Below are 26,784 nucleotides of genomic sequence, written 5' to 3'. Positions count from 1 at the left end.
TTTAGAAAATGGTAACCCCTTTACCTTGCCTTGAGACAGCAAATTCAAACGCTATTTTCAAAGACTCCACTGTCAAAAACAGTAATTTGGTCTCACAGGAGTTGTCTTGATAGGTGAGTTTTTGACTTTGGTATAAGGTTAGGTCTTATTCAACATATGGAAATCGAACAGTGCCACAATACAAAACGATTTAAATACGTTCTTAAGTCAAAAACATTTACACACTTTACTTTAGTGCTGCTGTTCATCTCACAAGTTGTAACAAACACAATATATAAATACTATAATGCAAATATATATGCTTTATAGAGAAATATCTGCATTGCTTTGTTACCACAATGCAGATTTTCATTACAGAAGAACATGCGTTTTTAATTGGAAATCATATCAGATTGACATTATAATGAACAATGAAGTCATTTTGAGTCACAATGATTTTTCCTTTTTGGGGATTAATTCACTTTTTAAAAATCTCATATCATGAAATCCAAGTCTAAATGATATCTTAAGTAGAGTTTGATAAGTTTGGGGAAACAGATGAAATGAAAGGGGGTGCATGGATAGTATCTGTAATGTGTTGTTTCATTGTTTATGTCATCACTTTGGTTTTGGGAACACATCAATTACATATTACGAATAAAATCAATTTCTCATTAACATCTGCCTCCCAATGCCCGTCCATGTTGGGTGATAAATAACCAGAATTATTAGTGTGCATGGTCATTCTCTTGCAAGTTTAACCACATAAGATATTTAAATACAGAGCATCAGCACTCAGGGTGTAACATAGTGAGAAAAGACAGAAGTATATAATATAGCATTTCTCTTCTACCTCTAACCCTGACCATGAATATTTTATTTCAAACTGTATTTTCCTTTTGAAAGTGTATTTATTCTCTTTGTCTCTTTGCACTCACACAGCAGCCGGTTCCCCCCCCCCCCCCCCCTCAGGCTTCTACAGTTGTATGAAAAGTGTTTCTGCTTTGGCTTTAAAATGACAAAAGTGCATATATTCCAGAGCCTGCCCACAAGCAGCCGGAGCATATGGCATTACTCAAGAAGTGTGACACACACACACACACACACACACACACACACACACACACACACACACACACACACACACACACACACACACACACACACACACACACACACACACACACACACACACACACACACACACACACACACACACACACACACACACACACACACACACACACACACACACACACACACACACACACACACACACACACACACACACACACACACACACACACACACACACACACACACACTTAACAGCCAAATAAAGCACAGTAAACACAGCAGCTCTACCTCGGTGGAGCAGAGGCGCTCGTAAAGCAGCCGAACAACAAGCTGCCACTCTCTCTGAGCACACACATCTCTCAAACCTCACCCACTGATTACAGGGTGACCTGTATATGCTGCGTGCTAATAGACTGACATCATAATGTGTGTGTGTGCGGGCGTGGGGAGTAACAGATTACATGTAACGTGATTATGTAATAAGGATACACACAAAAAAGTAACTGTAATCCCTGTAACTTTAACGGAATTCAATTTAAAGTAACCCTTCCTTCCCTGTGAGTGTGTGTGTGTGTGTGTGTGTGTGTGTGTGTGTGTGTGTGTGTGTGTGTGTGTGTGTGTGTGTGTGTGTCACACTAACTAGGACTAGCGGAGCTTCTCTATTGGCTGGCAGTCAAGGCCAGAAGTGTGTGCTGACTGCGGTCAACACAGAACAGCTGACGTGGTCAAACTGTTGACAGAACACAGGGGGACAGGACTGTGTGTGTGTGTGTGTGTGTGTGTGTGGCCTAGCATTACTATACTTGTGGGGACCTAAATCTGTCTACACAGTCACATGTGGGGACTCGCTTCCCTTATGGGGACAAAATAGAGGTCCCCATGAGGGGAATCATTAATTTTAGGGTGAAGACTTGGTTAGGTTTAGGATTAGGGTTAGGGTAAGGGTAAGTGTTGGTTATGGTTAAGGTTAGGATAAGTCTCCAGGAAATGCATGTAAGTCAATGTAATGTCCCCGGAACCGATGTATACATGGTATGTGTGTGTGTGCGTGCGTGCGTGCGTGCGTGCGTTCGTGCGTGCAGAGGCATTTCAACTAAAAGTATTTGCTTGATTTTAAACCTCGGAGATGCCACAGAAATGCAAAAAGAGATGTGTGTGCCGTGCCACTCGGGTGTCGAAGAGGTCACACTCGGATGAAGAATCCCGGGACGAGCTTCCAGACTCTGCTCCGCGCTGATAACTATTTATAGCCCCGTACAAACGATGAGCGAGCAAATATGGTAATGATGTCATAGGTTAAAAAGGCCTAACAGTGATGCACTCAGCACAGATAAAAAAAGGAGCTGGTTATTGCTGGAGATGCAGCTTTTCTCGAGCAAAAATACATTTTGTAAAGTCAGTTTTTTTTTGCATCAACGTCAGTAAGTGGTGGCGTCACAACTTGGGATCATCAAACTCTCTCTTTTTAGTTTATCAAAGAAAAAGAAGTCTCATTAAGATTAGAAATCTATTTTACAAGAGAGTCCTGGGCAAAATGCACAGCTAAAGGCAAAACATTACAAACAAGAACCAAGAACATGTGATGGGTTACAATAAGGGACGTCATCATACATCAAAGCCTCTACAGGTAGAGTTGCATGCTTCTAATTAAAAAGCATTTTAAAAACTGAAACGATTTCCCTGAATTTTACTTCATGAAGATCAGTGAGGACATGTCTTTGTCGGGCAACCTGGAAGTTAGGAACGCAAGGGCTCGCTTGACAACATCCAATAGAATTTTACCACTGGATTTCAGTATATTGCAGAAAAAAGCTTTTTTGACACTCACACGTTTTGTTCAGCAGGATAATCTCCACATGTGTACACTTCACTTTTGTGATTTTTGAACCGTAAATAAACTCAGCAGAAGTAAAAAAGCTAACAATAGGCTAAAGGAGAGCTACATCAGGGTCACATGTCAGTGTGATGACGTTGATGTTGTCACTTGTTAGCGAGCGTCATTTCAATGTCCTAAAGAAGCTTCAGACATTCACCAGTGTTGTATTTACTGACGTATTCGATGTCTTAGAACAGGGGTGGGGAACCTTTTTCCTCTCAAGGGCCATTTCAATTTTTTCAACATCCTCCGAGGGCCGTACAAATTATTGACCTCTGCTTAAAAAACTAAAATCACAGCCCAATAATTTTGCCTTTCTTTCATGCGGTGCAAAGAAAAAGCAACCTCATAATCCAGATATCTGAACATGACTCGCGCATGCATTCACGTGCACGGTTGTGGCATGACCACCAAAACAGAAAGATATGGACACAAGATATGTATCTAGTTTCATATCCATGTGGACATGATTTAAGTGGGTGCTAATAAGAACAACGTTATTGACTGTATGATCAGTATGACAGATGAACAGATCGCCACTGGGCTTTCAACTAAAGACACAGCCACACAGAAACTGCGGCATGTGTACGGCTCCTTATGCCTACTGCAATTTTGTAAGTGTTGGAGCCGCGTTCTGGTGCTCTCCAGCAGAACTGCACCCCTGTCAGACGAGACATATACCACGTGATGACACGTTAGGCTCGTGATTTGTTCAAAGACCCTGACCTTGGCCAGGAAAAACAGGCACTCGCTTGTTTAATTATTTTTGCGGTCTAGATTTCCTACATTTTTTGCGTGTGTTTATAAATTACCTCGAAGGCCGTATCAAATGGCCTCGCGGGCCGTATACGGCCCGGGGGCCGGAGGTTCCCCACCCCTGTCTTAGAACAGCACGTGAACATCTCGTAAGCTTGTCTTGTACCACAGGCCTTATGTGAGGATATCAACCAGAAACACGTTAAATGAACCGTCGACTTCTTGACGAGGGAACTGGCAATGGTAAAATGCTGACTCGTAAATGGGTTTCAGGACTCATTACTCTATTGCAACTGGTTCCAGGCAAATGGAGCAGAAGAACTTAATGCCATTTGGGAGATAATGAGTTCCTGTACCTTTCTGAAGGATAGGAGTGGAAGAACACCAGAAACAGCCAATAACGATGTGCCAATGGTTTGGTCTAAATGTGGACCAACCAGAACATACAAGGAGCAACAGTGTGTTCAAGGGTTTTAAAGTTGTGATTAATCTTATATATCATATCTCTAAGTGTCTGTTGGACTGCAGAGCTAAATGCTCCACTGCCAGCACTGCTCAGTGAGGCAGGAGAAGGATGAGGAAGTGAAGGGAACTATGGCACAGGCATTAGACATACACTTAGAAGAGATTTGCCATCTGATGAATCCCTCTAATATCTCTAATTATCTGTACAAAAGCACGCAGTCTTGTTAATCAATACGCAGTCTGAAGTAATGTGGGCTTTTGACAGCAATGTGAAGAAGAACTTACATTTCTAAAGGTGCTCTCTTCTGATTGCACAACGTTCAGTTTGCTCATCATGAGAAATCAACTCTGTGGATCCTGGCTTTGGCTTCAGACTTTAACAGAAGCTCTGCTTTATAAAGTGAAGGTGTACGGTTGGAAAGAAGTGACACTTATAAAACGGAGCCAGATTAAACATTTAAAGTAAAATGTTCACACTCTTTCAAAATGTTTCATCTTCATGCAACTTGAAGCTGTATTGCTTGCAGAAAGCGCAGAAGTTCACCTATCTGCGATCTCGAGTGACCACACATGGACAATATGAAAATAGATTAGAGAGATTGCCAATCCGTATATAATATGTTGAATTTACTGAATACGAAGAAAACAGCCATGAGATTTGAGCTATAAACCGTTTCCAGGCTGTCGTCAGGGATAACGAAACGGAAAAACCGTCTGGACACAAACAAATGCAACTGTGGTGTAGTACGGTGTGCACGGATGTGTGAGGAGCAGCCTTCATCTCCTGGAAAAGTCAGTCACATGTTCATTTGTAAAACAGTTCAATGCTAAAAACTCAAAGGATAATGGAAGATCTCCTCAGTAACCTGAAAGCGACGCAGCTTCCGGTCCAGGCTCTCGTCATCTCACGCCTAGGCCACTGCAACTCCCTCCTGGCTGGTCTACCTGCGTGTGCCATCCAAACGGCTCGCTGCACCCGCACTGCGAGGGGGACCCAAGTTCCCATCAGCAGAAACACGTGGGTTTGCTATCCTGGCTCCAAAATGGTGGAATGAGCTCCCCATTGAAATCAGGACAGCAGAAAGCTTACACATCTTCTTCAGACTGAAAACTCATCTCTTTAGACTCCACTTCGAGCCATAGAATTACTAACAAAGCACTTATATACTAATAAAGCGCTGGCTTATCTAAAGCCAGTTGAGTAGCACTTGAAATGTTTGGCTCTATGAAACCTGATGTACTTATATGATTCTGTTTTATTCAGGTTTGTATCTTCTTGGTCGAATACACTTATTGTAAGTGGCTTTGGATGAAAGCCTCAGCTAAATGCCATGTAATGTAACCTGAGTGAGAACCGGTGGTAAAAACAACGACTAAAAAGACAAACTGTTTATATTTCTTTAGTTTTATATTTTAAACCAACACTGATTGTATTGAGGCAGTCGTGTTGATGAAATTGTTGATAGAAATAGGAAAGACCCGCTCATAAATCATGTGTCGTGTTAGCTTGTGGTCACCTTACGTCATTTTATTCACAGCCTATAACGTGAATATCAAATCCAGTGAGTTCTCCACATTCCTGCCATAACAAATCTCCTGGTTGGTCATGTGACCCAGTGTGTCCGGAGATAATCTGCAGGACCCAGATAAGCTTTATACGCCCTGGATGGAAAAACATAGATTGGGATTAAAGCTGCATGTCAGAAGGAACTGCAACACGGCTTTTAGAATGAAACATTACATAATACCACTCTTTAGGGTTTAAAAGCTTTGGTTCAAACATAACTCCAATTCATCGCTGAAAAAAACATCAGCATGCATGGATACTGATTTATTAGAAACAATTAACCACACATGTATAATTGAGCATTTGTGAAACAGGTCTAAATGGGAAACTCTCCAGAGGAAAGCATTTCATCAAATTAAAAAGCCGAGGAAAATGAAGTCACAGCTTTAAAACATGAGCAAAATCCAGAGACTGAAGTCTTCCTCAGAGAGCGGGTCGATCACCCTTTGGTTGATCCGTTTGTTTGTTTAATCGATCTAAGAGGCATTATTGCTCACCACGCTGCGTTGCTAGCACTGTAGCATTGTTAGCATGTTGCTTTTGCCTACCAGCAAACTGAGGTTATTCATATTGAGCATTAAAATACACTTTGTTCTGAGACAGTTGATTTGCCAACCATTCTGAGAATAAATGTATGGTTTACGAAGTTTATCAAACAGCCTCTGCTTCTTTCTTGTAAACTGTATATTTTGAGTTATGTTGGTCGACAAAGTAAGCTATTTGAAGACTTGGGTTCTGGTTTATAAATCCCAATTTTCATCAGTTTTCTAGCCCGTATCTCCTGGACATTTCAGTTAAGTATTCGTTAAAATAATCATGCGAAAAATGTAAAAAATATGAATTCATAGGGTATTGGAACATCTTCTAAATCAACTTAGCGTGAACCAGTGGGAAGAACAACGTCAGGCGGCTAAAAAGACAAAAATAAACACTTCTAGATTGTTGTTTTTACTTTAAATTTGAAATCAACAAATTGGCACAGGAGTCCATGCTCACTCACCAATTGTTGATAGAACTACAAAAGACCCTTTCTATCAGAATAAACTGTGTTTCGTGAAAAAAAAAAAATGTTGTCTTGGCATTTCTGAAACAGTGGAAGTGGGAAACTATCCAGAGCAACCATTTCATATCACATTAAAAAGCTGAGGAAAATCAAGTCACAGCTTTGTAGTCACATTTAAATCACAAATAAATCAAGAGACTGTAGTCTACCTCAGAGAGCGGGTTGATCACCATTTGTTTTTATCAGTTTTGTTTGAATCAATCTGTGAGGCACTACGTGATATCCCAATATTCATCCATTTCGAGCCCTAATCTCCTCGACATTTCAGTTACATATTAATATGGACTCATAGGACAGTGATCCATTGGGAAAAGCATGTTTATGTATTCAAACAATTAACCATGCATGTATAATTTGGCAGGTCTGAAGGCAAGTGCGAAACTCTCCAAAGCAACCATTTCATATCAAATTAAAAAGCTGCTTTAGGGGAAATCATAGCTGCTGTAAAATACACACTGACTGCACATCACAACCCTGCATGGCACAGTCTCCAGAGATCTAGTTTACCTGTCGCCTCAGCAACAAACAGCTCCAAATAACCTTGTTTTCTTACACACCATTTCCTGTTTATTCAAAACAAAGTCCCACCCGCTTTTAATCATGGTCTGAAACCAGAACATCATTCCGGTACAGAGCTCCTAAAGGGATCAACATTACGCAATACGCGTGTCAAGCGTGCGCAGCGTGTGTGAGTGAGAGTGAAATATAATCCCTGGCAATGTGGAAATGACATGGATGATTAAAAAACGCATCCGTGACAAAGTGGCAAAGAAGTCCGCGTTTGAATGGGTTGTTCCACCTCCACCTGACGCAGATGGCGCACACACACAGATCTGGGAATGTGGGATGAAATGCCCAAGAACAACTTACTTTTCCTGCATGGTGGCATTCTCCTTGATGGCTCCCAGGCTGGAGGAGTTGTTCCCCGGCTGTATTCTGCAGGTGGCCAGGTGCCTCTGGTGCTGCTCCTTCAGACTCACGTTCTCCTTACACAGATCCGTCATATGGAGCTCCAGCTCGTCAATCCGGACCCTCTGCTTCTCCAAAAGCCCCTGCTGCGTCTCGATGATTTTATTCAGCTCCTGTAGATACTCCACCGCCTTGCTGGGGTTCTCCGTCGGGTTCTCCATCTCGTAAAAGCCGTCCATGGAGGCGATATCCAATACGCAACTACAAAAAAAGGAAAACCAAGCCCCTCACAGCTCTGAAGGAGTAAGAAATCCAGAGGTCCCCATCTTCAGCTCCGACATGGCTGCTGTTTTGTGGTGGAAGTTGTCCGGGTTTTGGTGCGCGTCCACGGGCTCTCTGCGCCGCAACTCACCTCCTGCCAGCCGGGGAGAAACAGCGTTTAACTCTTTCAGGGCTGGAGCTCCTGCTATGCGCGCTACGTTTGTGTTTTATATAATAATCCAGAGAGAGACACCGTGCATCCACTCAACAGGTAGTCCGTGTCGCCAGATCACACATCATGCACCCGTACCTCGACGCACGACGGCCATTAGTGTGTATCTGCTGTCAGCTGTGGGGTAGTAGGCTACTACACCCTCCCTCCACCAGCATGGAAACAGCAGGTCGATCTGCTGCTTGCCTGGGAGAAAGAAATGGGTGGATTTTTGCATAGTTCTAAATAATCCACTTTGTCACTTCAAGAACCATAGTCATATATTTTATTTTTTTCTATTTAAGTGGCTTCTGAGAAATAGCTATCAAGGGAGAAATGTCAATTATTTTTGGTATTTTTCTAAATAAGAAACCACTATACTATTACTTGTAAAAACACACAAATCATAATAAAATACCCCTTAATTGTTATAAGTAGGGTAGCAATTATTAAACTGGTTAAAAAAAAAAAACTTGACAAATTCAGAATGGTAGAATCTGGAAAATTAAATATTTGGAATAGAAAAAATTGACCATGAGAAAAAGGAATCAGTTCATATTTTAGATATAAGGATGGGACTATAGATGGAAAAGTGGGTGATTTAAAGAACACAAAACATTACTAATGACCCTAGATTTGACAGTTAATGATCAATGAGTGTTACTGATGTATCCGTTTTTAAGACATTCATTTTCATTTTTTTTCTCTATTTTTCTGATTTGTGGATTGTTAATTAGTTGTTTAATGTTTTTTAGTTTGAACTGTACCTCATTTCTCTAACTGTCCAAGTCTATCCACATTATTTACCATGAACCAGTTTTAAAAACAATGCCAGTCCCTTAGTCGTTAATGCAACAGTCGGCTCTCCTTTGCAACGGTCAGTTCTCCTTAGCAACGGTCTGCTAGCAAAAAATAGCAGAGTTCTGGAATGTCTGAATTGACCAATCAGAATTGAGTATTTAACTAAGCCGTATAACAGAGCATGATTTTAATATCCCGGGTACACTCACAAAAATGCAGGTTTCTTAACATTTGCTTCATTATAGAATCAATTAAATAAAATATAAATACAAATATCATTAAAATAGCAACACTTGTATGGGAAGTTAACGTAAGGATGTGCATGAACTTTTTTAATTAAAATTAAATTAATATATGTACATTAACAAAGTGAAATGTCTGATCAAAGATCAAATAAAATACAAACATTCATAAAAACAGGAGAAATTAAAGTAAGTATTAAGTAAAAATAAAGTAGAATACAAATATTTATTTCAGCATACACGTTAAAAAAAGGTGCACATTATCCTACACATAAATGACATTTACTTATTTTACAATGTCTGCAGTAGTGTATTTGTCATTAATACCTTAAAATGCTGAAAGTGCACAGTTTAAAAGGTTCGTTCGTTCCACAATTTTGACACAAAATTACAAAACCTTATGAGAAAGATAACACTTCAGTTTCAGAGACAGGGGGGGGGGGGTCTGTCCTTTGAGTTGCTCTTAATGATTTCAAACTAAACCCAGGTTCCTCTGCTCTCTTTTCCAACACTGAAATTAACTCAGATATTTCACAAACCCAGCCGAAAGAAAGACCACATGCTACCTGTCATTGTCCCTCACACTACATGCTGTGGCTGCTTCTTTTTTTACACAGTGATCGCCCTCTAGTGGTTTTCTGTGTTCAGGACACAGCCAGCATTGATGGGACCGGTGACATTTGAGTCATTTTAGATTACAGTTACATTTCTAAACATTGGGGATAGCGGGATTAAAGTGTTAGCAAAAAACTAAACATCTAGTGTTTGTTGTAAAGGATCAGCTGTTATCTCTTCTCTGTGGACTGTGCTGTTCTGTAGGATAATACTTTAAGAGTGAATCTATACTTCTACTGCCTGAATCTGCTTTATGGTTTCCACTTTCTTTGCTTCATTTGTTCTGTTTTTAATTCAGCAGGTGAACCATATGTTCATAAAATAGTGTGTGCGATCTTAACTGTGTGTATTAAACTAAAACGGCTCAGATTTTATTTCTGCTTTTTAAACTTCAGTTGCTCACGTGTTTCATCGTTGGTGTCTGAGCTACTGACTGAATATGCTTCATGAAAGGCAGAATTTCGCATCAATAAAATCTCCAAGCAGAGGAGAATTTTCCTCTCTTTGATGAAGTTATTTTTAGACGCTAGAGGCTTTTGTTTTTACCTCCAGATGGATGGCACGGCCAGAACAGAGTGCACGTGTAGTTTTCAGGTGTTCAGCTGACTTCAAAGCACCTGAGCAGGGGCGAGGATAAAGCAGGCACAAACTGTTTCGTAAGCACGTCATCAGCATTGTCCTCGGGAAACATCACCTCTCGCTCTGATTCTGTCAGCTCCGCCAACTATGCAAAGTTTTCGCCTGTCAACAACATCATTACTGAAATTGTCAACATAATGAAAACATAAGGAAGAAAAAGTGTTTATGCGAAAGTGACATACTGCATTTTTGTTAATATGTGATTTCACTGGTTTAAGAATGGTGGTATTGTTCCGCTAAGATAAAACTAGTCAATTTCTCTGAAGTCCATTTCTCCGTCTTTTAACCTTGTTCCTTCTCTTTCGCCCCTTTTTTATTTCTTCACTGGGAAGACTTAAGTCATCATGAATCCAAAGATTCCTGCTCTCCTCAAATATCATACAAATATATTCCCAAAGTACTCCATTTTGATTTCTGATGGATGAAAACTCTTGTTTGTTTTCCACAGCTGACGTTAAATTGACCGGACTTCTTTCTGTGGATTGATATGACTACACATAGTCTCTTGATCTTCCTTAGCAACGGTCTGTTCTCCTTAGCAACGCTCTGTTAGCAAAAAATACTAGAACTCTGTATTGTCCAAATGGACCAATCAGAATTGAGAATGAATCTAAGCCGTGTAATAAACTGGTTTATGTTTGGGTTTCCTGTTCTATAGCTTTCACTTCTGAACATAGCCACTGAGGACACTTTCTGTGTCACAAATGATCATGTTCACCTGGTTTAGCCATTTCCAGCTGAACCAGGAAGTCTTTTCTACAGCTTTGGCTCATGTTACATCCTCAGCTCTATCTGAGAATTCAGGTTTCATCTCACAAAAGGCCAAGGTCCCATGTGTCCCCTAGGATGACTGCTCTGAAATGGCTGAAGTGTTTACCTCGTACACTTCAACAGATGTCGATAAATCAAAAATCCAGGCTGAGTGGAGAAGTGAAAACAGTCTTGGGAGTGTGTTATTCTTCAGCTCACAGCTTGTGATTCAATTTGACTTCTGTTAGATCCTGTCTATCGTGGTTTCAGAAATGGTTTAAGAATGGGTCCTTTTTCTTTCTTTTTTACACAAACTCTCAACTCATCCCTCGAACACAGTGCTGCCGAATAGGAGGCTTTTTTTTGTGTGGGAGAGAAACTTTATGATTTTAGCCTGTGCAGACCATTTACATGCACTAAAACCTATAGAACACACTACATGTTGTAAACCCCAACAGCATAATAGGGCTTCTTTAATACAGTTGACTAAATGAAACTAGAGAAGATTGATAAAATAATCCAAATTATTGAAAGTAATTGCAAGAAGTTTGACACTTTAGCGAGTAATCTAGAATCTGCAATCAGAAGTAAGGACAATATATTTAACACTTGTGTTCACGTACTGGACAAACTGTTAAAACCAGCTGAGGGAGGCCAGTAATAATCACAGCATTACTGATGTTTTTGGTCATATATTTTTGTCCAAAATTCATTTGAACTTGCTATAAAACATGCAGCCCCCTCTTGCTCTGCCTTAGTTTGAGTCAACGCAGTGAGTTGTTCTTTTGGACAGTAACACGTTGTTCTTTATGGTGGTTAGCCTTCCCTCTTCTCAGCCTCATCCTGCTGCATATGGTGCTGTTCTCTTTGTGCTCTGTTTAAATGCAGCTTTTAACAGAAGAGGAGGGAGCTGATGCAAAGTGTTTGATCAGTCAGGCTTTGTCAGAGCTCTTTGAAGTCAGCCCGATGCAGAGGCCCTTATGTGTTTTTAAAGGAAGCTCCACATGCACGGCAGTACACGTGCACGTAACTTGGTCTATAAAATGTTGTCTACTGCACATTATAACCAACAACATATCATTCAAAATCAGAGATAGCAAAAGTAAACACATCCTTTACTCGAGTAGAAGTACAGATACTCGTGTTTAAAAATACTCTGGTGAAAGTAGAAGTACTGACAGCTGTTGTCCATTGGTCCATCACTTCTCTTCCATTTCCCCTCCTTTCTTTATATTTAATGTATCTCAGATTGAATGTTTGATGGATGGAAGGTGGCTGACTTTAGAGTAAAGATGTTCCATTGTGAATTATTGGGCCGAGCACCATCCTCGCTTTGGCCTTTGGTAATTTCTATAGGTAACTCTTCTCTTCAGATTACATGACAGAATTTTTTCTTTTTTGTTCGAAACAGCAACTGAAAGCGCTCAAACAGGAAAGTATTCTATTTTTTATATGATGTACACAACATACTGTATAACATTCTTCAAAGCAGGAAACACTTCACATTGTGGAACACATACCCATTGCATACACGTGACTGCTGTAATTATGAGACATAATCCATAACAGTAATGCATGCAGTCATGAATTATTGGGCATCTTTAGATATACAATGGATAACAGGCTTGAAAAATACAACTCCTATTGGGAATGCATGCCATGTCTTGGTCTTTGTCCGCCTCACAAAGCTCTCTGTCCTCAGCTGGGTGCTCTGAATCTCAACAGCCTGCCTGGGTGCTCGATACTGACATCCATCAGTGGGTTTCAAATGGTGTGTTTTATTTTTCTTTGTCCAATATGATATCAGCACTCCCAGAAGTGGGAAGTGGTGGAGTACAAATACTTTGTTACTGTACTTAAGTACATTGTTCTGGTATCAGTACTTTACTCCACTACTTATTTTTTGATGACTTTTGACTTGTACTTCTTACATTTTAAACACAAATACCTGTACTTTCTACTTCTTACATGTTGAACACAAATACCTGTACTTTCTACTTCTTACATGTTGAACACAAATACCTGTACTTTCTACTTCTTACATGTTGAACACAAATACCTGTACTTTCTACTTCTTACATGTTGAACACAAATACCTGTACTTTCTACTTCTTACATTTTAAACACAAATACCTGTACTTTCTACTTCTTATATGTTGAACACAAATACCTGTACTTTCTACTTCTTACATGTTGAACACAAATACCTGTACTTTCTACTTCTTACATGTTGAACACAAATACCTGTACTTTCTACTTCTCACATGTTGAACACAAATACCTGTACTTTCTACTTCTTACATGTTGAACTCAAATACCTGTACTTTCTACTTCTTACATGTTGAACACAAATACCTGTACTTTCTACTTCTTACATGTTCAACACAAATACCTGTACTTTCTACTTCTTACATGTTGAACACAAATACCTGTACTTTCTACTTCTCACATGTTGAACACAAATACCTGTACTTTCTACTTCTTATATGTTGAACACAAATACCTGTACTTTCTACTTCTTACATGTTGAACACAAATACCTGTACCTCCTACTTCTTACATGTTGAACACAAATACCTGTACTTTCTACTTCTTACATGTTGAACACAAATACCTGAACTTTCTACTTCTCACATGTTGAACACAAACACCTGTACTTTCTACTTCTCACATGTTGAACTCAAATACCTGTACTTTCTACTTCTTACATGTTGAACTCAAATACCTGTACTTTCTACTTCTCTCATTTTCCAAACAGACTGGTTCCTTTAGTCTGAATGTGTGTTTGGTGGCGTGATCATTATTATTTAGAGTCATTGCGTGCCTATTGATTTGAACACGATCCGTGTATCCATCATTTCCTGGTCTTCTCTAAAGAAGAGGGACCAATGAAAACGTTGTCATGTTGCCGTTGGTCACCATGGAAACATTCATTAGCTAACAATGATATTATTGTTCTATTAATATAAAGGGAGGTCAGGTACTCTTTAAAACAGCTGCTAGTTATGGGTACTTTTTACTGAAGTACATTTCAAAGCCTCTTCACTTTGACTTGAGTAAAGAAGTTTAGTCAGTACTTCTACTATCACCAGTGTATTTTAAACACGAGTACTTCTACTTGAGTAAAGGATGTGTGTACTTTTGCCATCTCTGATCACTCCTGATTGTCTGCCTCTGATAGATTGATGGTGAGTTGAAGCCAGCAGTGGTAACACACACGCTATCGAGCATCTAGACAGCTGTGGTGGGTTTATCAACAGGAAAAAGACAGACATGCTCCATCGTTTGATACAAAAAATAGACAAAGCTGCTTTAATGCTTTGTGCTATAGGGTCTATTTGTTTTCTTGAGATTACTGCTTTTATATTACACAACTTAGTTGAATACTGAATTCTGATTGGTCAATGTGTACTTTCCAGAGGTCTGCTAATTAACAGATCGTTGCTAAGGAGAACAGACCGTTGCTAAGGAGGGTCAAGGGATCATACTGTCATACCAATCTGCAGAAAGAAGTCAAGTCAATTAAACGTCAGCTGTGGGCAACACCATGGAACACTTTTAAATATTCATTTTTATATTTGTGGAGAGCACAATACGTTGGATTCATGATGGTTAAACTGTCTTCAGTAAAGAAAAAGAAAACAAGCGAAAGAGAACGAAAGGTTACGTTGCTCTCCCTGCATCATTTGTGAGTTTCTTCTGGAGTATAAAGGGACCACAAATTTGATTTCATCCTTTGTTTGAGAATGAAAGTAAATGAAACTACATATATAACCCAAAAGATTATCAAACACTGATGGATCGTATGTTACTGAATGGGCTCCATTTTGTGGTTTTCAAACATACATTCTTAAAATCCACACAATGCAGGAAGGGGAAATCATATCAACGTTGGTCAAACATGTTTCATACAAATTGCCTTTTTTGTTTCATTTGTAAATATATTGACTTACTTAAAATATGAAAATGAATACAGGTGCATCTCTTATTAAGATGACACTCTAAATGTGAATTGAGGGTCATGATCGGTAGACCCAGAGGTTTATTGCATACTGGGAGTTGTTTGGAAGATTTATGAGGGATGATACATCTGAAACACACTCTTGTCTTGTAAAGTAAATGATAATCCAGCCATCTAGTTTCGCCATCAATACCTGGGTGTTCTGTTGTTTCTGGAGACGGTTCATTGCTTGATGTTCAGCCACCAGCTTCAAGTATCTGAAGACATGACAATGATTGAGCACAGTTCACCCAGCACTCATGCATTCTCATTATAAGGAGCACTAGTTTAAAAAAGCATCACCGTCCTGAAACTCTCTCAGTAGTGGAATAAGAAAAATACACTCAGTGTGTGTGAGCTATAAATCAGTTCTGTCCCTCGACTGACAGCATTGATGGCAAAAGTACACACATCCTTCACTCAAGTAGAAGTACAGATACTAATGTTTAAAAATACTCTGGTAAAAGTAGAAGTACTGACTAAACTTCTTTACTCAAGTCAAAGTAAAGAGGCTTTGAAATGTACTTCAGTAAAAAGTACCCATAACTAGCAGCTGTTTTAAAGAGTACCTGACCTCCCTTTATATTAATAGAACAATAATGTCATTGTTAGCTCATGAATGTTTCCATGGTGACCAACGGCAACATGACAACGTTTCCATTGGTCCCTCTTCTTTAGAGAAGACCAGGAAATGATGGATACACGGATCGTGTTCAAATCAATAGGCACGCAATGACTCTAAATAATAATGATCACGCCACCAAACACACATTCAGACTAAAGGAACCAGCCTGTTTGGAAAATGAGAGAAGTAGAAAGTACAGGTATTTGAGTTCAACATGTAAGAAGTAGAAAGTACAGGTATTTGAGTTCAACATGTAAGAAGTAGAAAGTACAGGTATTTGTGTTCAACATGTAAGAAGTAGAAAGTACAGGTATTTGTGTTCAACATGTAAGAAGTAGAAAGTACAGGTATTTGTGTTCAACATGTAAGAAGTAGAAAGTACAGGTATTTGAGTTCAACATGTAAGAAGTAGAAAGTACAGGTATTTGAGTTCAACATGTAAGAAGTAGAAAGTACAGGTATTTGTGTTCAACATGTGAGAAGTAGAAAGTACAGGTATTTGAGTTCAACATGTAAGAAGTAGAAAGTACAGGTATTTGTGTTCAACATGTAAGAAGTAGAAAGTACAGGTATTTGTGTTCAACATGTAAGAAGTAGAAAGTACAGGTATTTGAGTTCAACATGTAAGAAGTCAAAGTAAAAAGTCGTCAGAAAAAGAAGTAGTGGAGTAAAGTACTGATACCAGAAAAATGTACTTAAGTGCAGTAACAAAGTATTTTTACTCCACTACTTCCCACCTCTGGCTGACAGTAAGTAAAGGACTGATTTGTCGAGAGGCTGAGATGAGCCATTTATGTGAAAACACCAGGGGAATATAGAAAGAAAGACTGTCCGGGCCTTTTTTTACATACACTCCCCATTTCACACCAAAGACCATTTCTAAGCGCCCCAGGGTATAATATCTTGCTCAGTCATATTTCTCCCCCTTGTGATCCCTTGTCCAATGGGCTTCTCTACTGTTAAAGAAATGTTACTGTCTGGAAGGGAAGCAGAAAAATTCAATTATTCTTGCTTCTATAGTTGCGATCGCCAAAGGTTGTTCAATTCCTGACATCCTTGGACATTATTGGACAATGTCTTTGAAGTGGTTTTCCAGTCTTTCAAGTGCACCGCTGTCAGGGAAAAGGTGTGAAATTGTACCTATTGGAGAAGAAAAATAAATGACGATTCAAATTTGAGCAAGTCTCCTTAATATAGCCACCAGCATATCAATCAAAAAGGCGTATTATCCATGTCCTAAAAGGAAAAGAGAGAAGGCAAAGACCAAAAGGTTACGTATTGTAACCACTTTAAGGCAGTTTTACAGGCTCCGCCCTTTGCTGGATTCTATGGTTAATAATCTTCTCCAAAAACCCTTATTTATATTTTCCACCGCCTTTTTGGAATAAACAAGAATACTTTACTTTTCAATCTCATCTGGACATTCCTTTTATTCTTCTCTCAACAACAAGCGTCTATTCATCTGTCAGCCCATGAGTGAATCACAGACAAAATAATAACAACAAATGGATCTCGTGGTCACTACACCTTCATTCACGGAAATTAGCATGAACATAGCCAACCAATCAGGAACAGCCAATCAAGACCAGCCAATCAGGACCAGCCAATCAAGACCAGCCAATCAGGACCAGCCAATCAAGACCAGCCAATCAGGACCAGCCAATCAAGACCAGCCAATCAAGACCAGCCAATCAGGACCAGCCAATCAGGACCAGCCAATCAAGACCAGCCAATCACCACCAGCACATCACCACCAGCCAATCACCACCAGCCAATCCGACAGCGTCACCCTAACCCTAACTCATGCACTCCTCTACTGGACTCCACTTTGTACGACCTTTTGCACAAAATCATCAGTGTGTGAACCATCAAAGTCCATTGGCGTTTTTCAAAGATAATGTTCAATCAATCGTATTTTATCGTATACTTATTTATAGGACATTGTTAGACCTAAATGCAATTATTGAGTATGTCAAACTTGCTTGGTACAGTAGTACACCAATGGGAGCCATTTAGCAGACGTTTGCATTATACAATTATATATATTATATTGAGGTTGATCACATCCCTTCAACAAACAATCATGACCATTGCTATGAAGGGTCTCCCTGCAGATCATTTTGTGTCCTTCTTAGCACATTTTATTTTTCATATTTCCCCAGGTGAGTTTTACTAAGAGGGCAAACAAACAAGATTTACATGAAAGCAGACCAAACAATGCAGATTACAAATCAACGAATCGTACATCGTCTCTCATTTGAGCTCTTTTAAGCGTCTCGATAAACATTCATTCGTTCGTCATCTTAAAATCTACTTTTTTATCTAAATTGTTATCACCGCAATAAACCGTATTTAATTGTGTTTTCATGTGCAATATTTAATTTCCCATTCTTTTCTTGAATATTTCAAATATTATTTACTTGTTTAAAGACTTCTTGCACTATTTTTTATTTGTATTTTTATATTTTATCATAAATGTTGCATCGCTGGACGAGCCCAGGTCAGAAATGTTCATTGCCATTTCTACACCGTAGATTATATGACATAAAAACCTTTGAATCTTTGTGCTTGCTCCAACATCTGGACAAAATGTCATGAAACAAGTTCTGATTGCTTGGTTTATTGAGGGAATGGGAGAACCCCTGGTGTAATGCCTCTTCTTCTGTAATGTTCTGCCGTTAACTCCCTCATGAACGCATTGAAGGAAATGGCACCCATTCAGGGAGATTGACAAAAGGTTGTAATTCACTGCAATCAAGGTAAAATGCCTCTTCTCGTTGATTGTGGTCTTCAATAATGTCCCTGATTCAGCCTCTTGTAGTCGTGCACACTCATGCTGATCTACCAAGAAAATTATACATGTGTTGCTGCTATTCTGTCTCCTTGTGTTGCTTCATACCACCAAATGGGGACACAAGGCAAATTGTCTCGTATGTGGAGCAAGCATCTTCTGGTTGGATCTTATAGAGTGAAATAAACCATTTCCAACAGATTTAAAGTGGCAAAACATATACTGTAATAAAATCCCAAATAAGCCCTGGAGCTAGTTTGTATATGACAGCAATTCAAATTCAATTCAAAGGTTGTATTGTCATGTGCACAAAGCTACAGTGTAGAAATGGCAATGAAATTCTTCTGACCTGAGCTCCTCCAACAATGCAACATATATAATACAATACAAAATAAAAAGTAGTGCAAAAGGTCTATATACATGTCAGTAGAATATCATATGTACAAGAACAGAATATGAAATTAAATAATGCACATTAAGACAAAGTGAAATATGGTTTATTGCGGTGATAACTATTTATATAAATGAGTATATTGCAAGATGACAACAGGAAGTGATGATACATGAAATCATGTCTTGGAGTGTTATTTAAAGTGGACCTATCATGCTATATTTGAATAATATAGTTTAGGACCATACCTACAGTATATAAGGTATATTTATACTTTTTATTTTTCAAAATACCAAACAGATCATGCATTTTAGCCATTCCTCATTTCGCTCAATGTAACACTGTCTTTGCATCATGGGCTGATTCTGTGAGAACAGCACCATCTACAGGCCTGGCATATGTATTACAGCGTATCCAGCGCTTTCCAGCGGCAATGTCCGTGGCTGTCTCCTCCTGATTGGTGGAGTTGGCCCAATAGCCGTAGCGCCACTTCTGTGATGTCACAGAAGTGTTCAAATCTGGATCAGTCTGTATCTGATCCGTTGCAGCCCCTTTTTAAGAGATTTGTGTATGGAGGAAAATAGAGAGGGTTGTGTTTTCTGACACGTGGTGAGTTCCCTGGAACACCTGGGACACATATTCATCTATAAATCGGTGTGGTTTTGGCGCAGTGGTTAGAGCATTGGTCATCAGATCAAGGGGCGCTGGTGAACTCCAGTCCAAATCACGCCTCGGCCGCCACTGCGCCAGGCTGTTGTGTCCTTGGGCAAGACACTTTACCCGCATTTGCTCCTGCGGGTAATGTCCACAGTAATGACTCTTACATGTAATGTGTAATTGTAGCACCTGTAAAAGCGCTCTAATAAAAAATGTAATGCATTATTATTATTATTATTTATTACAAAAGACGTACTGAGGTATCATGCATTTTAATGAAACACACTACCATGTTTCTAACAGAAAAGCATGCATGCGGTTCCAAATATTAATTCAGATCTGGATGCTTCCAATTCAACAAAGAGAAAGTGTAGCAATTAGTTTCATACAATACTATTAAAGCTTCCTAAGACGAGAGTAAGTGCTAGAATCAGAGCTAATGGGTACCGTGGACAGGATATTCTTAACGCCTTGTCAGGCAACACTGGAGGGGATTAGATTAATTGCTGAAATCACAGCGCTGTTCAAACCAACACTGGATCATACAGTCAGGCAGCTGAAGACAGATACCAAACCAAGAGAAATATGGTTTCTATGTATCTTCATTTCTGGATTCAGTTATCTTGAGTGTGAGGTTTTGATCACAAAGAAGCTCCATTACTCCACTGATTCTATGAAGCTATAGTTACAAAAGAGCCTTCTGTTTTGATATCTAAAACAACAGACGATGTGTGAATCACAGCCTGAGGAAATGGACACATTACCATATGGAGCCGTCAGCAGAACAGCTTGTTTAAAATCACTTTTCCATACAGAGTGCTTTCCTTCATTCAGATACTGCACAGATACAGCCACAGATAATTCCCCCTCCCTTTTTTGCTGGTGTGTTGGCAGGTTCCTGATGGATCCAGGAGTTGTTGGCAGGTGTCCGTCTGAAAGGAAATCCCCCATAATTGTGTCGTAAAAATACGGCCAAATCGTAAAACCACTTTATGTGAAAATCCAGTCCAATGGTTGAGCTATTTGACAGGTGGAGCAGTCATAGAGGAGTGTGGTGATAACGTGTTTTTGTTAGTTAGCATCACAAGGTCTCCATTGGATTTCAGTAAAGTGCAAATTGTAAATTAATTTTTAAATGTAATGGATACAAGGCTTTTCTGAATACGCTAAATATGCTGTAACATACAAATAATAAAAAAGTGAGAGTGGAGGAAATGAAAATATATGGTTAAAGTAAATGAGAAGTTAAATTCTTCTTCTGTGGTGTTCCCTCTCATGTAGTGTGTTCTATAGTGCATGTAAATGGACTGAAAAGGCTAAAAGAGGGTTTACTTGTTTGTTTTTCACACGTTGGGTGAATTGGACATCAAACGGACTTAGGGCGTTAATGTTTTCACATAAACCTCCTCTGAATAAAATAATATCTGGGATGCGAAGCCTGTGGGAAAGACGCTTGATTGTTAGCTCGGCGCTGAGGACCAAATATTCTGTCGAGTTAATCAGCTGAATCTAATGTGTTTCAATAAAACGGGAAGGAGTGAGTTGTTTTTCCTATTGTGTGTTTAGACTCTTTTCAAACTCATCCACAGAATGGCACACACACATTTCTCTCCATCAGTCACACAGCGGGCTCAGAACATAAACACCATCAATCACCTCACGGGCCCACACACAATGGGCACTGAGTGATGGATACAGGAGGAGCAGTGCTATGGATCATATTGAACAACTGGAACGCTTACAGTCTGGAAGGCTTTAGGCTTGTTGATCATTTTTGCTGTGATCGATTTTTATTGTGAGACGTCCCTCCGGGTTATGACACACTGAAGCCTTGCAGTGAGTAAAGTACATCCCCGATACATACAACCCAACATCAATGCTCCCTTTTCCTGCTCGGATCAAAATCACACCATATCAAACACAATATCGTTTTTCAGAAACACTTCCCAATGCGGTTAATTGAGAATTGAGCTCAAAGGAAGCAGAGCCTTTTTTACGCTCCTGTAGTGTTCAATAGGTTTTTGTGCATGTAAATGGTCTGCAGAGGATAACATCCCCTCCATTGGACTCCTTTGTTCACTTCCTGAACATGATGACATCACTATTCAACACGTTGACCAATCACAACAGAGGACTGGGCTCTGGGCTCTGGTTTCAGACAGAGGGTAAAAAGAGATGCTGCAGCACAGGCAGTATGAGAAAAATAAAGAGCTTTCTGAACATTAAAGCACGGTGACATGTCCCAGTAGAGACACTACATACTGATATACACCTGAACATCAGCAGGAGAGGACTCTTTAAAGTAGAGACACTACATACTGATATACACCTGAACATCAGCAGGAGAGGACTCTTTAAAGTAGAGACACTACATACTGATATACACCTGAACATCAGCAGGAGAGGACTCTTTAAAGTAGAGACACTACATACTGATATACACCTGATCATCAGCAGGAGAGGACTCTTTAAAGTATAGACACTACATACTGATATACACCTGAACATCAGCAGGAGAGGACTCTTTAAAGTAGAGACACTACATACTGATATACACCTGAACATCAGCAGGAGAGGACTCTTTAAAGTAGAGACACTACATACTGATATACACCTGAACATCAGCAGGAGAGGACTCTTTAAAGTAGAGACACTACATACTGATATACATCTGAACATCAGCAGGAGAGGACTCTTTAAAGTAGAGACACTACATACTGATATACACCTGAACATCAGCAGGAGAGGACTCTTTAAAGTAGAGACACTACATACTGATATACACCTGAACATCAGCAGGAGAGGACTCTTTAAAGTAGAGACACTACGTACTGATATACACCTGAACATCAGCAGGAGAAGACTCTTTAAAGTAGAGACACTACATACTGATATACACCTGAACATCAGCAGGAGAGGACTCTTTAAAGTAGAGACACTACATACTGATATACACCTGAACATCAGCAGGAGAGGACTCTTTAAAGTAGAGACACTACATACTGATATACACCTGAACATCAGCAGGAGAGGACTCTTTAAAGCAACCCGGTATCACGGCAAGACGTGAACATGTGACGATTTAGCATGCTGGGAGACGTGAAGATGTCACGATTTCGTCCCTTCAAACGTGACAGTTACACGGTATTGTTAACCAGTGGAGAAATAACCGGAAAGGCCAAGCAAATGCTATCCCGACGGTCGGTTGTTATTGTCAATATTAATATCATAATTATTTATTTTTTAATAGTCACACTCGATTACGCCGATGTTCTTGTTGCCCCAGCTGGCCGACACCTCTTTTAGCAGAAACAAAGGCTACATTAATGATTAAATCGATGTTAATCCATACGTGTGGATGTGGAATTAACGGACGTGACGTTGTGCGATTGAGTTGCCAGGCTTCGGTTCATGTTCATTTACAAACTCTTCAACTACAACCGTAGTTATATTTAAAAACATGTTAGAAGGCCTCACGAAATACTGTAATGCAAATTAAAATGTAAATGTGAAGGAATGTGTGTATAACAAAATACATCCGTCATAAACAAAACCGGAAACAGACGTAGGCAAGATCCTCAGCTCGATGATTTGGATGGTTTCGCCGCAATGCATGCTGGGATTTGGTGTTTATGTGATGTGAAATCCGAAAACATTTTTAAAAAATAAAATAATACTTTATTCCGAACGTGCTCGCTTTTCTCTTTGAAAATCATCACATAACGGCATTGTAATACACCAGAAGAGACTATAGACAAACAGGGGAACTGCCGCCAACACTGAAAACGTGACGTTGATCATAAGTATATCAGCAATTAAACAACATCTTACATTTCTTTTCACACAATACGTCTACTTGCAGTATATATATAGATATCACTCTTCAAGAGGAAACAGTTGGCTAATGTAAAGCAATTAAAGACTAAACAAACATGGCTTTTGGTACAAGCAAAATAAAAGTAATTGGCTTGAAAACCACTGGCATGAAACAAGACAAACTCACACATGACAAAGAAAGACGAGGACTATTTAACGAAGAGATAATGAGACAACAATCAAGGGTAGAGCTGACGGGAAAACACACAATGAGAAGAAGTCAAGGGCTCCAAAATGAGAGCGAAAGGTAATTACAAAATATTCTTGTGCATGACGAGACTGAACATAAGTTAACTTCACATGTACAAAACAAGACTTGCCTGACTATAAGTAACTACATCTAAACATGTACTATAAACTAAACATGAAACGTACAAAACAAGCTAATAAACAAACCAATAATGACAAGAGAAAAGAAAACCAAACATGGCAGACTGTCGTGATGCTGCTTCGACAGTTTTCATCTCAATGAGCTTGAAAGCATTGAGTGGATTTATAATACTTAGCTTCAGGATAGATCTCTCTGCCGCAGATTAAACTAAAGTACTGCTCTAGGACTTTTGATCTGAGTCAATGAAGACACTTAAACTTAATATTTTAATTTATCTCAATCGAAGGAACGTGTGCTGTTGTAGATATCGACATCCTACAGGCCTTTTAAATATTAGAAAGCAGAGCACACGTATACTCTACTGAACATTAAAAGTAATGGCTTTTATCTTTTCTGTTAAGAATCAGAAAGAAGTTAAGTTAAGAAAAAATAATGCATCTTCCTCCAGTCTGTACCTTGAAGTTTCTGAATTAAATTAAATCAACCAAATTAGTTTTAAACCCAAGTTTTGGCAATGACCGATTAAATGTAACAGGATACAAAAATATGTAACCGTATTCCTCATGGATACATAAATAGAAGACCTAATCAGATTACAGTTTCAATTAATCAGTTTCTATTTTATATGCAGAATGAAAGTCAAGTTTTCCTATCAATTCAATCATTGTTGATCCTAAATATCTTCCTCTTTTCTAAGGTCATGTTCTGTCGTCTTACATAATAAAAAACATCTTATTGATATGTATTTTCTTTTGTATTTATTTGCATTACATTTGATATTGAGGTAATCCAAAAGTAACGGATTACTTTTATATTTTGATACTCAACTCAGATCTAGGGCTGCACGATTTTGTGAAAAAATCTAATTGCGATTTTTCTGACAAATATTGCGATTGCGATTCGAATTGCGATATTTGTTTTTAAGCTACCCAACGTACGTTTATTGTAAAATGCGGCCATAACTCCGGCTAGGAAGGTCGTATCAACATGCTCCCGTCTCTAGCACCCCCGCAGCCCGAGCTACGAGTGAAAGAACTAAACTTACATGAAACTTCCGTTGGGTTGCTTTAAAGTCGAGCTTCAGTTTAAGATTCACCCTGTAATAGAAACATGTGATGGAGCATTACTAACCTGACTCAGATGGTTTCACCAAAGCATCTAGGAAAGCTCCATTGGAAGCCATTTGGAAATGGCAGGCACTTTCAAAAATACTTGGCAGGTGATTGGATCAATCTGTCTATCACCTTCTATCATGGGCCACTTCTGATTGGTTAACAATGGCTGGTGCACGTCGGGCACAGCACTTCTGATTGGTGTGGATGACTGAAACGCAAGAAGAAAAAAAAAATTTGTAAAAAAAAAAAATTGTAAAAAAAATTGCAGGCTTTGCGATTTGATAATCGCATAATTTCAAATCGCGATTTCGATTTAAAATCGATTAATCGTTCAGCCCTACTCAGATCACATCTAATTGTAACGGAGTACATTTTTAAAGTAACCCAACCAACCCTGGTCATATCTTAAAGAGACAAGGTATAACAAGAACACATTGTTTCAATATTAGCTAAGCTAGCATAGCTTCAAAGTATCATTTAGTCATCCAAAAGATATCGATATTACCCAAACATTTTCCATTTTATGTTGAGTATGTGAATATGAATGAAAGCTTGAAGTATATGTTTAACGACAAGGAGAGTTCCTTCTTCCTCTTCTCTTAATTGTATTTCATAATATCTCCAAATCAAATCCTACAAACCAGCTACGTGTGTGTGTGGTGTGTGTGTGTGTGTGTGTTTTTGTGTGTGTGTGTGTGTGTGTGTGTGTGTGTGTGTGTGTGTATGTGTGTTTGTGTGTGTGTGTGTGTATGTGTGTGTGTGTGTGTGTGTGTGTGTGTGTGTGTGTGTGTGTGTGTGTGTGTGTGTGTGTGTGTGTGTGTGTGTGTGTGTGTGTGTGTGTGTGTGTGTGTGTGTGTGTGTGTGTGTGTGTGTGTGTGTGTGTGTGTGAGTGTGGCTAGCATATACTTGTTGGGACCTAAATCTGTTTACACAGTCATGTGTGTGGACTCGCCTCCCTTATGGGGACAAAATGGATGTCCCCATAAGGGGAATCATTAATTTTAGGGTGAAGACTTGGTTATGGTTAGGGTTATGCATGTGTTGGTTATGTTTAAGGTTTGGATAAGTCTCCAGGAAATGCATGTAAGTCAATGTAATGTCCCCTGAAGTGATGTATACATGGTATGTTTGTGTGTGTGTGTGTGTGTGTGTGTGTGTGTGTGTGTGTGTGTGTGTGTGTGTGTGTGTGTGTGTGTGTGTGTGTTCATATAAAAACAACCAAAAACATACACTTTTATCTGGAAAAAGAAGCAGTAAAGCATCCTCTCTATCTCCTATGTTTCAAAGCATAATGCCTTGCAGTCCTCCTTCACATAAAAGGCTGCAGAGTGGTGTCTCATTCTGTTGCGTTGCACTTCCACTCTCCCATCAAGTGGTGTGAGTGTTGTGGAGACTTGGGAGTAGCTGTCAGATGTGTGTGTGTGGATCAGAGAAGTGTGTTGACGGCACATTGATGTCCACGCTGGAGGCCTTCCTCCATCAGGACCTCCATTGTGCTGTCAGTGGCTGTGGTGGAGCTCCCAATGGAGGCAGAGAGGCATGCTGGGAACACAATGAAAGCCCCAGGAGTTTCTCAATGTGCCACTGAACAGCATGGCGTCGGTGTGTAAAAATCACAACTCTTTTATTCACTTTTTAAATTCAAAGTCAACTGTTTTTATGCATGAACTGAGAAAAGTCAATCAGTTACCCAATCTGAATATCAATATATGAACATGATGTTTTCTGATGACTTTCCTTTACTTTTAGACAAGAACTTGCACTACAACAAAAAAGGAATAACAATA

The 26,784-nt window shown here is 39.3% G+C and overlaps 1 protein-coding gene across 2 annotated transcripts in view; it reads right to left on the bottom strand.

Annotated features, from left to right (window-relative positions):
* Window positions 1-8,332, bottom strand: part of LOC307041529 (IQ motif and SEC7 domain-containing protein 2-like) — a 78,150-nt gene extending 69,818 nt beyond the window's left edge. For both annotated transcript variants that reach the window (XM_079684998.1, XM_079684999.1), the window contains exon 1: window positions 7,654-8,332. In XM_079684998.1, the coding sequence (XP_079541124.1) occupies window positions 7,654-7,931 (278 nt within the window). In that variant the 5' untranslated portion in view covers window positions 7,932-8,332. The remainder of the gene's footprint in view (window positions 1-7,653) is intronic.
* Window positions 8,333-26,784: the final 18,452 nt, after the last annotated feature.

Source organism: Notothenia rossii, assembly GCF_949606895.1.
Source record: "Notothenia rossii genome assembly, chromosome: 5".
Classification (NCBI taxonomy): Eukaryota; Metazoa; Chordata; class Actinopteri; order Perciformes; family Nototheniidae; genus Notothenia; species Notothenia rossii.
Note: the sequence above shows the minus strand (reverse complement) of the source record. Positions and strands in the feature narration are given on the sequence as shown.